This window comes from Pyrus communis, chromosome 16 (assembly GCF_041283825.1).
Source record: "Pyrus communis isolate YQ-2024b chromosome 16, ASM4128382v1, whole genome shotgun sequence".
Lineage (NCBI taxonomy): Eukaryota > Viridiplantae > Streptophyta > Magnoliopsida > Rosales > Rosaceae > Pyrus > Pyrus communis.
In genome coordinates this window covers 7122757-7138513 of record NC_142580.1, presented here as the reverse complement: position 1 = coordinate 7138513, position 15757 = coordinate 7122757, and the positions used below count along the sequence as shown (strand labels likewise).

Sequence of the window (15757 nt, the reverse complement as noted above, 5' to 3'; positions counted from 1 at the left end):
TCCGTGATGTGCGAGATTCGAGGGTTCAAATGCTTTCCTTCTCGGGAGTCGTTCAATGATCCAACGGCTCAGACTAAAATACGACAGCAACAATGATTGATGATGGGCCCCTAAAGGCCCAAGAAATGTTAGGCTATTGGTGGGGCCTAAGCTAAGCCCATGTTCACATGAAAGTCGGAACCCCGCAATAATTATGTCTGCTTTCCTCTCAAATTGAAAATGGATCGGTTCCGTTCATTTTATACAAAAAAAAATAAAAAAATAAAAAAATAAATTAGTATATGAATTGAACTATACCGAGCCATGCTTACATATTTTATTTTTTGCATGTTCGGAGGGTAGAAATTAAATTTTATGCAAAAGGATCTTTATTTTTGTTCCATAAATGAGAATTAATTGTAAAATCCACTCCACATCGAATTTCAACTATTTGAACCGTCTAGTTTGCCCGATTCATGAATCATTCTTGCAAAAATTCAGTTCAATCCGAAACATTTGTCTATTTAATTATCACAATGAAATTTCATCGTTTCTTATAAAACAAAGTGTTCATCAATTTCTTTAAACTCAATTAGATGTCTCAAATATTTTTGATTTGACTAATATTTTGTAATAATGATTCTAAAAGATGCAAATTGAAAAATAAACGGTTAGAATCGTTAAAATTCGATGTAATGTGGACCCACAACTTGAAAAATGGAATTCCTTCCTTTAAATACTTCCTATATATATGTGTGTGTGTGTGTGTGTGGTTGGTAAAAATCGTAAAAGAAAATTGCTATTATGTTTAGATTCTCATGACACTACTATTCATGGACTACCGGACTCTTCCAAGGCAATACTCCACATCTTTTTCCATTTTTTTTTTTTTTTACGACAAAAGTTTGTGATATAACATGCCAACCGGCAACCACTACCCCCACATTGCATGTTTGTTACCTTTTGATATCTTTTTTTCTTGCTAAGTTTTTGCCTGCCAATCATGCACCAACAATAATTGCGGTTATAATTTCAGCACTGGTTGGGACAAATCAGCCGGACTGCATCCGCGGCAAAAAAGTCTCCACGCCCGTGGCCAAGGGTATTTTAAAAAGATGATTCGTGACGAACTACAATTAATCATCTTTTTAGTGCCCGAAGGAGACTAGTTGGATTTCATCGTTTAATTTTGAGAAAATACAAGTATTCATTTTTTACATGAAATTTGTATTTTCTTGTTATTTTAGTATAACAAAAATATTTTGTACTAATATTTGCCGTTCATGTTATTTGAATTGCATACTGTATTGTAGCTAGTCACTTCGACTGTACCTTTATTTTGATGTTTCATCGGTCTAATTTACCAAAACCTTCGAAAAAAAAAAAGCAGTGGGATAAGCAAACCTAGCCGATAGGTTTATAAATTTTTCCATTCAACTTTGTGCTAAGCCTACAGTCCCAACAGGGAAAAAAAAAAGGTTCCTTAAATTTAAATCTGTAGCCAACAGTTTCATTAAATTGGATCTAATCAAATCATGGTTGTTAATGATTGAATTATTACTTAAACGTTAAACGTTGATTAACGTGCTTATTTCCTATTAGTGATACATCATTTGGTTTGCAAATTTGATTTCAAATTTGGGTAATGCTAGAGGTACTAAATTTGTAGACAATTTGTAAACTAAATAATGTGTCACCAATAGAAATGAACACGTTATCAACGTTTGAATAATATTTCAATCATCAATTTTCATGTCATTTAGTTTATAAAATTCTGGATACAAATTTAGTCTCTCTAGCATTACCCTTAAAATTTTAGTCTCCAAAGCATTACTAATCAAATTGTCATTCATAGATATTAGTGTAAATCTGTAGACTAAGAGCACATTTATTAGTTGGTGAAGGGCAATGACAATTGGAGGGTAAGGTCAACAAAATTGCTCTTACTATTCACTCCAAACAAGTATTGTCTTTGGGCAAGTTCACTAGTTTCGAAAAATGAAGGAAAATGGCAAGTGCGATTACTATTCATAAATATATCTTTTTTAATTTTTAAATGTTCTCTTCGTCTTATTCTGCATGTGTCATTATCATTATAAATTTTTGCTAAAATTCTCGACCCTTCATATAGTATCATGTGTTATTATCCATTCATAATATCCGTTCAGATTATTGGTAAGATTCTTATTCATTCGCACTATCTAGCCGATGAAATTTATCCATCGTGGTCCACTTTTATCAAGACATCGCCAAATCCATACACAGCAAAGGACACACACTTTGTCCAATAATACTTTAAATACTTTTTTATTATTTAAATAATAATAAACATATTATTTAATTTTTCTTGAACTTAAAAACCAAAGAAAATTTTGATTTTTTTTAAGCCAAATGAAAAAAATGAGTAGAGAGTCAGTACCTGAGTACCCGGCACTTAGAAAAGTTCCGCAACAGTAAGTAAGTCACGTGTCGTCAGTCGAGTGAGCACCATTAGAAAATTGTGGAGATTTAAAAAATGTGAAGCATTCCCATCTCGTCCACCCCGCGACGAGAGTTGCGCACCCACAAAAACCAGACCAGGCAACCGCAGACAGGATTTTTGCTGCACTAATAATCGTATTAATGTCCCCATCGAAACACCCCCCTCCCCTTCGCCCCTCCCCTCCCCTTCCAATCTCTCCACCTTTATATAAACCACCGCACACCGGAACCTAGAATCGCAACCGACATCTGCAGATTTACCCTTTTACATTTCACTTTTTTATTTTGGATCTTTATTGGTGGTGATATTATTAAAAAGTTTAACATGAAGAATCGGAGTCCATTTTCCGAGAGACCTGGGTTTCTCGCCGTGACTCTGGTTCTATTGATCGGCGCGGCGCTGGCCATCTCCAGCTTCTGCCAGGGTGGCACCTCCGTCTTCTACTCCATCGCCGGCCCCACATTTCTACGCGCCGTCGACAATAACTACTCGCCGGTGGCGATCCAGATCCAGGCCATCCTCCACTACGCCACGTCGCGCCAGACCCCGCAGCAGTCGCGAAACGAGATCGGCGTGTCCTTCCAGGTCCTCAAGTCCCGCGCCCCCTGCAACTTCCTGGTGTTCGGCCTCGGCTTCGACTCCCTCATGTGGGCCTCCCTGAATCCACGCGGCACGACGCTGTTCCTGGAGGAGGATCCCAAGTGGGTCCAAAGCGTCCTCAAGGACGCCCCTCAGCTGCGGGCCCAGACGGTGCGCTACCGCACGCATCTCAAGGAGGCGGACCAACTCCTTTCCTCGTACCGCTCCAAACGGTCGTGCTCCCCGTCCGAGGCGGTCCTGCGTGGAAATACGGAGTGCAGGCTGGCGCTGGACAACCTGCCGGACGAGGTGTACGACAAAGAGTGGGACCTGATCATGATCGACGCGCCGCGCGGGTATTTCCCGGAGGCGCCGGGCCGGATGGGGGCTATTTTCTCTGCGGCTGTCATGGCGAGGAGGAGGCAGGGATCCGGTGTGACGCACGTGTTCCTGCACGATGTGAATCGGAAGGTGGAGAAGGCGTTCGCGAATGAGTTCTTGTGCAGGAAGTTTTTGGTTAAGGCGGTGGGGAGGCTGTGGCACTTCGAGATCCCCTCCTCCGCAAACGCGACGCACGGTGACGGCTCGCGTTTTTGCTAAATCCCGCGGCGGTCGTAACGGCGAGCTTGGATTGGTGGAGACTGGAGAATCGTTACGCATTACTACTCGCTGCTTTCTCTCTCTCTTTTTTTTTATTGAGGAATTATTTTAATTTTATTTAATTATGAATTGTTTTTACAGTATTTTTATGTATTTTTTTAATTATTATAAAACGATTAGTTGAAATTAGCTTTTCTTTAATTTAAAAAAAAAGACCGTTGCACATAGAAAATCCCCCATCCATCTCCACTATTAGATTTTATTAATAACATGAAGTGCTTTTACAATATGTTAATGTATGAAATGTGATAGTTCACTATTAGTTGAAAGAGGATTCTCTTTGTGAGGATTCCCATCTTCCAATCATGTTCGTTTATCGTAAATCATACGGTTAATTTCTGTTTATATTTAATTTTTAATAAAAATTTTACAATAATTTTTAACCGCACGATCTATCAAAAACTCATTCCTAATAGTTTTTTGGTTGTTCTTTTTAAAATATTAATAAGTTGACGGAATGATTAGTGGGCCTGGAATAATCGGTGAAAAGAAAGATAATTTAAATTAATTAATGATAATGGTGGAAAGTAATTCAATAGGATTCTTTTTGGATTTTGAGGTTTCGTGAATCGTATCCGTTCATCGTAAATCGTATGGTCAATTTTTATCAGGTAATTTTGTGTTTAATTTTAAATAAAAATAATTTTAAATAATTTATAATCGCATAATGTATGATGAACGGACATGATTTACGAATCTTCGGAATCCTTACAAAGAAAATCCGGATTCGAAAGTAATTGACCTCTCAACAGAACAATAATGGCGAGTTCGAATTTTTTAGGTACTTTCCGACTTTAATTTTTTTTTTTTTTTTTAGGCTTGTGAGTTAATTGTAAAGACCTTGTCAACTGGAATGTCACTCGCAGTGTGTGGGTTACACCGCGGAACAATCCGAGTACTTGGGGTATATGCTTACCGATCATATCATCATTAATTTAATCTAATTATTGAATTGCATGTTTATTTATTAGTTTAATTGATTAAAAATATTCATTTCTACACTCAAAATCTTGCATTCGATATTCTCTTCAAATCCCGCTTGTTTTAAGAATAAAAAGAAATTATACACCCATGCTGATAGGCTTATCTAATTGTAACTTGAACTTCGGGCCCAAAAGTGACCTTCTCCCAATAATTGAATAGTATCAGAATTGAATTTTTAGTGTAAAAATGTAGTTTTTTTATTAAAGTGAACAATACAAGGATTTTTCGTTAAAGTTCCTTTGTTTTTATTAAGGGTTTTTTTTTTTTTTTTTGTCAAACGATATATTTTGTCAGATTAGATGTTCGATTAGTCATCGACGGGTTCAAACCCACACCTTCATGGAACGGCTCAACTTCTTTTCCACCACTGTGGTAAAGGACCTAAAAGGATCCTCTCCGAATCTTCTTTGTGAGGATCATGTGGATCCTCAAATCGTGTCTGTTCATTGTATATCTTACGGTCAGTTTTCGTCAGGTACTATTCATATTTAATTTAAAATAAAAGTATTTAAAATGATTTCTGACCGTACGATGTAAGATGAACGGACACGATTTGAGGATCCGAAGAAGATCCTCATTCGTAAAGCGCCACTTGCCTTTATTTATTTAGTGAGGTTAGGTTAGGTTAGGGTTGCAAGGCAGACATTATTATCCTTCATTTGTTACTGTTTAGAGGTTATGAATTGCTACTTATCCTTGTTCAGATTTAAACTATTGATGCTTCTGATTGTTTGATCCTCTTGGTCTCTGCATGTAGATGAGGCCTTAATCTTCGACTCCATAATCTTCTTTGTGAAGGTCAAGAGACAGTGAGTGAACACTCCAATGGCCAATGTGTATTGTCTTTCGCACATTTTTGGGACATAAAACTTCGGTGTAATTAATGTTAAGAATATTTCTATGACTTCTCACCATAACTTGTCTGCATTGCTGATTTCCCTCTAAACTTGTATTTTAACTAGTTTCTCCTAAAATAATACCAAATAACATCTAATGAAGTTGAATGAAATGCGTGTAAACATGACCAGTAAATTGAAATTTAACTATTTACAATGACTTGGGGTTTGAGGGTAGGGAATAATAGGCCCAGATGAAGTTCAACGGAAAAATTAGCAGTTGCTACAAGTTCCAAGAAAATATCAGCGAAATACTCCAAAGTAAAAGCTCTAACCACAAATTCTTTGCTTAATGCTTATTGACCAAGAAAGTAAAACATGCCTTATGTCAAGACTATTAGGTTTTCAAAAATAAGATTAGGAAAAAGAAAAATAAAGACTTACTATGCTCCATTTATAACAGGAACAAGTACAATCAGGTCCATGAAATTACACATGTTCATTGTTACTAAAAGCAATATCATGATGAAACCCTAGGCTGGGTTAGTCATAGTATCAAATGTTTTTCTCCTGACCAAGAGGCAAGTGATGTTGGATGGCTGGGTCTGAGTGTGTGTATTGTTGAGGGTGCACAGCACAAAATCTGGCCTGTACAGCGCCAGTGCTAACCGGTCCTCCCCCAAAACCAAGCCGGTTGCGTCAAGCAGGACATGCCATGAGTTCCTGTGTGCCTCCGAGATCCAATGCATGGAGTATTTAGCTCCATTGACAGTGGCCGGATAGGAAAACAGTCCCTTGGGACTATACTTGCACTTTCTCCTAAAGTACTGGCTAAGTTGTGACCCTTTTATCCTCAAATCCAACCAAGTTTCTGGTGCTGAAATAACCCTAGATTCTTTGGTACTTGCAAATTCCTTTATGGAATCAGTCTCCTCACCCACAATGGTCATATAGTAATTTCCTCTGAAGAAAGGGTAGCTCTCACCGATCATCACCATAGCATCTTTGTAATTTGCCATGAAAAGGACTAAATAATCCTCCTCTTGTAACCCACAGTGCTTCAATGCCCTATTCCTTGCTTGGACCTCAGGAATGGATACAAAGTTCCCTTGGAACGAAGATTTCTTGGTCAGGATGTCTAAAAGTCTTGAGGGTTCCATCTGAGTCCTGTCCAGGTCTGAGTGAGTGCTGCTGAATGGGGACAACTCTTTTGGTGCCACACTCTTGGGTGACTTGAGCTTATTGTCATGGGGTGGAGTTCCTGATGATTCTTCGTTGATCGAAAGATTATCAATGTCTAGTTTTTCGACATCCTCCACTAATCCATTGCAGTATTCTGGGTACTTTGCGAAGATGTATTGCTGAACATATTGCATCTCACTTGGTGTGATTGGACCTGACCATCTCAGATCAAGGCCTCTGAGTGAGGATATGGCTTCTGCTATCAAGTGAGCAGGAAACATGGTGTTTGCCTTCTGTAATTCAAACAAGTATAGCGGAATTCAATTAACACGTGAATTAGTAATACCACAAGGTGGTGTGAACGTCACACTTACAAAAAAAGGGAAAAAAGTAATGGGCTAATTAGTCCAAGAACAGAATTCAACGACCTTAATTATCATGCTGCTTGGTCTCCCATCTTTTCTTGGACTTCCATCTTGAGTTGGTGAGTTTGGTGAAGAACCTGAAGCCAATTCTTGGAGTTCACTTTTTACTCTATCCTAAAGAGTAGAGAATTAGAAATTTACAGCTCAAACTTAGCAACAATATTTCTTATTCTTATTATCTCAACTACGATGAGAAGAATTTGAACTTGGGTGCAGAAGAAGAGCATTGTGCTCTACCCAACTTCACTATGCCAAGATATGTCAATGGGAAGTGATTTCCAAATACTCATTTTCTCTCGATGCACACCCTATTTATTCCTGGCCTTTCAGTTTTATTACTAAGGAGAACTAAGGGGCAAACGGAGAGAATGAATGGACGGAAATCATTTCCTTATACCAATTAGGAGCAATTTTGAAGTAATTAAGTTAGAGAGGAAAGTTTATGGACATATGTATATGTACCTTGAGTTTGCCATTCATGATGTCTTTTTCTTGTATGTTTCTTCCCATGCTGCTGCTCCCTCCTTCAGAAGCAGGAGAACATAGAAAATTGGGAGAGGAAATAGAAATGTTGAACAAGAAGTTGAGACTAGTCCTCTGTTACATGATGATTATATGCTGTAGGTGCAGGGTTGGGGTTGGGGAATCAAATTGAAATATTAAATTAAAACCATATATCTTCAAGACAAAGAGAGCAATGCCAGCAAGTGATGAAAGCAACACCCGCACACAGCATTTAGGACATTAATCAGAGTTTATTCAATTATATAATCCCCTTGATTAGCTCAGCAAACTATAATTATTCAGGTTAATTAACCCAAGTGTACACAATACGTCTACAGCTTCAAATCTTTATTTTCAAACGTTCGTGACATGTTTACTTATTAAAAATGAGTGACTATCTTAGCTTTTATTAACACGTACAAAATTTAAAAGCATGTCAGTCGAACATTACAACATGTAATCTAAAACTTGAAAAGTTAAGAATCAATTGCATTGATTACGGAAGTAGTTGATCTCGTAGCCTTTCCTCAACCCTAAACCAAAACTAAGTAGGGCATCTAGTTGATGGTTTAATTTTTGGATTTTTAACTTGTGTCACCCGTAAGTTTATATATTTTATACCGAAATGCCTACGTGACACCGTAATTCAATCTAACTTACACAAAATAAAAGATTACAAAAAGTTGGAGACGACGAAATGTCAACAACTAGCAAAGTTTTTTTAATAAAGATGCCAAGTATTTGGTCATCAAAGATTAATTAAATTATTGGGAGAGATGGCGACTCGTTGAGGAGGGCATATGCATTCAGGAATCTTTAGAAAAACGATAGGGACTCGTAATTTTGATGAACTCAGCCTACGACTAGATAAATTAGTAGAAAGAACCGAAGTTAATAATAATTTTAGGTGGGATTTGATTTGTGAAATAAAATTATGCGATTGCCTTTGAATATTCACGTACAACCAATTCGTCTAGCCTTTTAGGGTTTATTTTCTATTTGTTGGGAAGGCGGTATACGAAATCATGTGTCAGTTATTCAAAGTAGCGTGCTTTTTTCTCTGCATTCGAGTTTGAATGTTACTCTTTGTAGCGTAGATGTATTTAGAGTAAAATATGTTTCCCCAAACCAGGGATTAATTTATATGGTTAATGATGTGGGCTTAAGCATGATTATCAATATAATGCTTTAATTTAGTCACAACCACAATTCAAAATAGATGCGGTCCTAAACATTCACATCCATCAACCATTACACGCATACTGCTTGGAATCAAAACACTATTTGTTCATCTTGCAAGTTCTGCATTGTTTTAGCTCATTTGTCTACAATTGTCGATCAAGAAATTTGAACTCAAAATCTCGTTTAACAACGTGCCGTCAGATAAAACTAATATTAGTTACACTATCGTTCTTTAAAAATGATAGTTGTGTTGGATTGGTTTGATCCCTTTAGTGCAATCCCCCTTCCAAGTTCCAAACGTTGGTTGATGCACAAAAGGTCTTATTGCGTACGAGACGCCGCATGGCAGCAATTTGGTTGCTCCCTTGAGCCAAAGCTTTGAAGCAAAACGCTTCATATGTTTGCATTACATGATTGGAATTTTGCTAAATTGGTATGTCGGCAGCATCTCATCTCCAACCAAACACATTATTTCTTCACGAATATCAAATTGGACGGACTCGATTAGCATGATGATAATAATTGGTTTGCATTATTGAAATATGCTGAAAGCATTTGTGTCCTCAAACAAATTACCCCAAAGAAAACTACGACTAAAATCGACTCATTTCGCAGACTTCGAAGCCAACATTAAAGAAAAATATGCCCCCCAGTAGAAGTTAAGGGCTCGTTTGGAAGTGCTTTTAAAATAATTGAAAACGCTTTTGGTGAAAGTGTTTCTGAGTTCCAAATCACTTACATTTTTACCAAGAATTAGTTCCAAAAACACTATCATCCAAAGCGTCTTCAGTCATTTTAAAAACACTTCAAAGAGCCCTAATTGTATTGGATACGATCTTTGGACAGATGATTCTAAAATAGTAGGAAACTAATCTGGCCTTTCATAAAATCAGTAAACAAAGCATAAAATTCACAACCGAATAACACAGGCCGATGAATGCCTACTTTCTGAGTTATACCTGATTACATAACGAGCGAGTATATGGACAGATTCTGAGCCACGACTGCTCTGCTCACTGGTATCATGAATTAGCCCAAATCTGAACCAGACGAGGAGGGCACTGGGAAGGCCGCTATAAATTGGCACTCTGTACAAAAGTACGGTAAAAAAGGATTATCCCCGCTACAAAAAGTATTTCATCCGATCATCTCTTCTCATGGCATTGTACACAGCTTGGACCTGGAAACCACAGTAATATTCCATGTCATTGAATTATAAATTTTACCATTTTACTACATGAAAATTTGTTTACATCATGGATATAGAGAAATAACATTAGCAAATTCGTGGCGGTTGTGCAGGGGAGAGGGGGGAAAACCTGTTCGCTAGAAATTACTTGAACAGGTCCGATGTTTACAGATACATATTTTCCCCTTGATGATACCTTCTGCCTCACACGACCCTGCCATAAAACACAACACCACATAAAATTGTCCATCAAACTTTTGCATTCATTATTTGAGAGTGGATTGAACTCGTGCACTTGATAGATTAAACATATCAACAATCACATTTTTGAAAGTGATTCTTAATTCAAAAGGGGCAACAAAAAGGATTGAAGCGCAAAGATTGTTACATGTTACACCATCCTACCACTCGCCACATAAGCCCTTTGGATGAAATGAATTTTATCATATAGTAGGCTTAAATTAAAACCAATAACAACTCATGATTACTGCATGAATTGTGACCAAGCCGAGAAGACAAAGACTCCCAGTACTTTTAGTATAAAGTTCCTTCCATGGACAATTATCTTATTGGTAAAAAATACCCATAGATGGAACTCACAAAAAAGATAATAATTTGGCATCCATTGATATTAATTTGCCATGTTCATAACTTCATTTTACACTCAACAATCTAAACTTCAAAGTGCATTCCGATAGCCCTATGGTCAATTCAACTATTGGTTGGTATCCCTATGATTGGTTCCATGTAACCCTCAATAAGTTAACGTCAAGAGCCTTTTTCAGTTATGAGCACTAAGGGCAGGATGTATACCACAATATTTCTAGCCAACAGGTCCCTCTTTCTTAAAAGATGTTGGCATAGTACCTACTACACTCAATAGAGGAGTTGAATAGTTCCCTTTACCACATAGCAGCCTTGCTGAAGTCTTTGCACATCATTTTCAATTCAAACCTAATAACGCTCAACATCATTTTTGAGCACATTTCTCACTCCTCTTCAGGAGCTTTGAGCTTGCAATAAGATATTTCTCAGTGGATAACTGCATAAACCATGATTAGTTTTCCATCATGATCACTGGTCAAAGCTGTTTCTTGTTTCTCGTAACTGCTTCACATGCCATATTCCTCAGGCTGTCCATCAGTACATTATATTGTCCCTGAGCTACAGTGACACTTACTTTGGTTGGAATCATAAAGTTCTGTACAAAATAGTGCGCACGAGGGGCATGGTAATATACATCGCTACAAGGTCTCCCCTTGACCCCCAATGAATAATAAAATTACCTTAAGCCTACTGATAGTAATTTCAAGGATTTACACAGAAGTCTAAGAAACAACTCAAATGCACCACATCTTTGCGTATAGTTTGGCACATACTAAACATTGCAACAATATGTCCTCGCATGCTTTACAACAACAAGCACCTCTATGGCTATCATGATTCACTTGTATCGGTCCATAAATTTACACACTTGAGAAGTCAACTCCAATTTAACTGCTAGTTGCCTATTTTATTCATCTCCTATTGAAGTGGTTAAAAGCATTTACTCATGCACCCGAGTTCCTACGTATTCATGAACATTGATACACCCAATGAAATACTATTTACAAAAATTTCATCCAAAAGGGAAATAACTTCCCCCAGAAGTGTATGTCCAGTGTATGTCCACTTAATGGCTTGCTTTCAGCAAGGTACTGGTACGCATAATGCTTGCAAATACATGCATTCGACAACCAATTCATAAATATATCTATCAACGAATTGAAATGACAGCCATCCACAACAAGGGATACACACACAATACACACACACACACACACACATATATATATATCGTAAGTATGCATACCTCTGGAACAGGTTGCTGAATTACGGACTCGACAGCAACAACCATAGCTTGCACAAAATCATCCCCTCCAGTTCCAATTGCTGTGAACCCTCTAACAGTCGGGTACGAATTTACCTTAAAACACACACGCGTGCGCGCACACACAAAATCATACGATTTATATACATAAGCTCATAAAAAATCTTAAAAACTTAATCAATGTGCTTTTAAGTCAAAATTAAGACAATGGCTTTCCCAATACCTTTTGATCCAAGTCGACCCATTCATTCGTAGAATCATCCGCCACCGTGCCTCCGATAACCACATTCGTCGTCTGCCCAACCCTCCCTTCTGTTTTCGACACCTCTGCATCCAATTCCAACACCAACAACGAGTCAAAAACACACATAAATAGAAAAAATTAAGGTAAAATAAAATAAATTTCGGAGGCTATGAGGCGAGCGAAACCTGAAATTGCTTTCAAGATGGCCTCTTGCGGCGGGCCCTGGTCGTCCTCCGACAAAGCCGGCGAGTTTTCGTTGTGGGAGCAGTTGAGGTGAGTCCGTCGCACCAAGTGGATGTCTCGGGTCCTGAAGTGGCGGCTAAACCTGGGGGAGGAGAATCCGCGGGTCCTGAACGAGGCGGAGGCGGAGCTCCGAGCGAGATGAACGGGTCGCCACGCTTCTATTAGCAGAGCGGAGCGGAGCGCAGTCCTGCACGCCATTTCTGGTCCTTTTTCGATTCCGAGAACAGACTATTTCGTGTGTGTGTGTGTGTGTTTTTTTTAATTTTTCTGTCCCAAAAGATAAATAAAGGACATTCTTTGAAATTTAGAAGGACGAAGTTATCCTTTGAAATTGGCGTTGGTGAGGGGATCATGAAGGGTATAAAAGTCATTTGGAGTGATTGTGGTTGTTTTACCGCTTACGAGGGTATAAAAGTATTTTTATTTTATGAACTCAACTATTTATGGGAATGTGAAATTTAATCTAACGTGTGTGATAATATTATTGGGAGTCGTTTGTTATTTTTTGTAATAAGGGTCAGTTTGAGATTGCTGTGCTTTTAAAAAAAACTGTTTCTGCTGTGTTTTAAGAACGATCAGATGTAAAATAAAGTTGATGAGCATTTGGCTAACTGAATTTTAAAAGTATTGTGAGTATAAAAAACAGCGTAAAAGCGTATGGTAAATTTTAATGTAAAAGTGATATAAATGTATATAATAACAAATGTTCATAATAGTAGGAGTGGGGGTGACGACAACAGTGGTGGTGGTTGCGGCAATGATGGTGGTAGTGGCAGTTGTGGTTGTGGTGGCAGTGATGACAGTTGTGGTAATGATGCATGGTGGTGGTGGTGGCGATGGCGACATCGATGGTGGTAACAATGGTGGCAGTAATGGTAGTGGTGGTGGTAGCGATGGTGGCAGTGGAGGTAATGATGGTGGTAACAATGGTAGTGCTTACCTGTTTCTCTAAAGAATAAAATGCGTGTGGAAAGCTAAATAATGTCACTTAAAAAAAATTAATCAAGGTATACAACAATTGAAAATATTTATTAAAGACCTAACTCTGTTTTTTATTAAAGCAGCTTTTAAAAGTAACCTACAAACTGCTTTTAAAAGCTGTTGTCTGGAGCTCGTTGCTTTTAAAATAAGCAGGATATACACTTTTTTACTGCTTAACTTTAAAATGAAGCAGTTTTTAGTGAAAAAAACAATATCAAACTGGGCCTAATTCATAGTACATATGCTCCTTCCGTGCAAATTTGTAGTTTTTCCACAACTAGATTTTGTAGGTTGTTCTGGGGCCTAAGAAAATATTTGTATCATCTTTGGAAAAAAATTGAAGCTGATGGATGCTAATTGTTTTTTTATGCTCAATATTCTCCGTTTCAAATGCAAATTAAAATTCAAACTAACTTTAGCCCCCAAAAAAATTAAAATTAAAATCATGAAACTAGAAAGAAAAAGAAAAAGAAATGTTGACAGTGCTTTTAAAATTATTAAAACAGCTTTTAGAAGTAACCTACAACCTGCTTTTAAAAGCTGTTGTCTGGAGCTCGTTGCTTTTAAAATAAGCAGGATATACATTTTTTTACTGCTTAACTTTAAAATGAAGCAGTTTTTAGTGAAAAAAACAATATTAAACTGGGCCTAATTCATAGTACATATGCTCCTGCCGTGCAAATTTGTAGTTTTTCCACAGCTCGATTTTGTAGGTTGTTCTGGGGCCTAATAAAATATTTGTACCATCTTTGGAAAAAAATTGAAGCTAATGGATGCTAATTGTTTTTTTATGCTCAATATTCTCCGTTTCAAATGCAAATTAAAATTCAAACTAACTTTAGCCCCCAAAAAAATTAAAATTAAAATCATGAAACTAGAAAGAAAAAGAAAAAGAAATGTTGACAGTGCTTTTAAAATTATTAAAGCAGCTTTTAAAGGTAACCTACAAACTGCTTTTAAAAGCTGTTGTCTGGAGCTTGTTGTTTTTAAAATAAGCAGGATATACACTTTTTTACTGGCTTAACTTTAAAATGAAGCAGTTTTTAGTGAAAAAAACAATATCAAATTGGGCCTAATTCATAGTACATATGCTCCTGCCGTGCAAATTTGTAGTTTTTCCACAACTCGATTTTGTAGGTTGTTCTGAGGCCTAATAAAATATTTGTACCATCTTTGGAAAAAAATTGAAGCTAATGGATGCTAATTGTTTTTTTATGCTCAATATTCTCCGTTTCAAATGCAAATTAAAATTCAAACTAACTTTAGCCCCCAAAAAAATTAAAATTAAAATCATGAAACTAGAAAGAAAAAGAAATGTTGACAGTGGGATTTGAACCCACGCCCTTTCGGACCAGAACCTTAATCTGGCGCCTTAGACCAACTCGGCCATATCAACCGCTTGTTACAATATGCTATTTTCACTTAAATACGGTAATAGAATACACCGCGCCAATCACAAAATAAGTTGTTCCACTTCAGGAAACATTGATTGGAGCAAAATATTCATAAAGATTTACACTTAAATTTGATATCACCAAGCCTGATAGTGTGAACTTGTAACTAAACAAAGCAATAATGTGATTGATGTATGATGAGAGTAAAAGTGTTTTAATTTTGGTCACCATCTTCTTATATGTGTGGGGTCATTTACCACGCCTTAAATTACTTGAGTTAGTAGAGCAACGATCCACGTCAAGATAATTATTTACATTTTGTGAGACTTCACATGTCATGACATACATTTTACAAGGCTTGACATGCCCTGAACATATCATGACATCCATTTTGCCTTTCAGGCACTAGTCCCACAGATGGACAATAATTTGCCTAGCGTGATGCTTGACCTCACCCCTCATCCTACGTTGCATTCTTTTTTTTTCTTCCTGAATTAGGAGTGAAATATTTTATTTTATTTTCCAAGTTGTGAGCATGTCTAAGTTTTGCAAAAATTTCTCCATATCTCCATTTTTGGTATCGTATCGCAATTGAGATTTTTTGTAGATGCTTATGTTGATATGTTCTTATCTTTGTTTCTTGATAAGACCGTCAAAATTAGTATTTAACAGCTTGGTTGTGAAAACTTTTTTGAGAAAAGTCAAAATCAGTATTTTATATAATTATATGTCGGGTTAGGAAAGATTTAACGTTCTTGTACTATTGTCAAAGTTGTGAACGTGCCTACAATTTCGCCGAAATTTCCTCGATATCCCCACTTTTGGTAACGTATCTCAATTGAGATTTTTGTCAATGTTTATGTTGATATGTTCTTATCTTCATTCCTTGATAAGACTGTAAAAGTCATTATTTAACTGCTTGGTTGTGAGAATTTTTTTATTTTTAAATAGTTAAAATCATTATTTTATACAATTAAATGTTGGGCTAAGAAAGATTTAACGTTGTTGTGCTATTGTTCAAGT

The 15757-nt window shown here is 37.1% G+C and overlaps 2 protein-coding genes, 1 non-coding gene and 1 pseudogene across 5 annotated transcripts; 1 reads left to right on the top strand and 3 right to left on the bottom strand.

Moving 5' to 3' along the window:
* Positions 1-2368: 2368 nt before the first annotated feature.
* LOC137731666 (arabinogalactan O-methyltransferase 2 pseudogene) lies at positions 2369-3872 on the top strand (annotated as a pseudogene). The gene has a single exon (XR_015957921.1). The product of XR_015957921.1 is annotated as an arabinogalactan O-methyltransferase 2 pseudogene (transcript).
* Positions 3873-5944: 2072 nt separating this feature from the next.
* LOC137733041 (uncharacterized) lies at positions 5945-7829 on the bottom strand. 2 transcript variants are annotated; one of them, XM_088687334.1, is made up of 3 exons: positions 7590-7829; positions 7131-7236; positions 5945-6995 (listed from the first exon to the last, which is right to left on the bottom strand). In XM_088687334.1, exons 1-3 carry the CDS (start codon positions 7601-7603, stop codon positions 6054-6056), a joined length of 1062 nt encoding a protein of 353 aa, XP_088543460.1. In that variant the 5' UTR covers positions 7604-7829; the 3' UTR covers positions 5945-6053. The 2 variants fall into 2 exon arrangements, with proteins under 2 accessions (XP_088543460.1, XP_068328370.2); XM_068472269.2 differs by having other exon boundaries at positions 7131-7241; positions 7590-7827.
* A 1842-nt stretch (positions 7830-9671) lies between these two features.
* On the bottom strand, positions 9672-12611 carry LOC137731755 (uncharacterized). Its single transcript, XM_068470951.2, has 5 exons — positions 12302-12611; positions 12096-12199; positions 11855-11968; positions 10133-10216; positions 9672-9993 (listed from the first exon to the last, which is right to left on the bottom strand). The coding sequence occupies exons 1-5, from the start codon at positions 12555-12557 to the stop codon at positions 9937-9939; spliced, it is 615 nt and encodes a 204-aa protein (XP_068327052.2). The 5' UTR covers positions 12558-12611; the 3' UTR covers positions 9672-9936.
* A 2044-nt stretch (positions 12612-14655) lies between these two features.
* On the bottom strand, positions 14656-14736 carry TRNAL-AAG (transfer RNA leucine (anticodon AAG)). Its single transcript has one exon. It is a non-coding gene; the product is annotated as a tRNA-Leu (tRNA).
* Positions 14737-15757: the final 1021 nt, after the last annotated feature.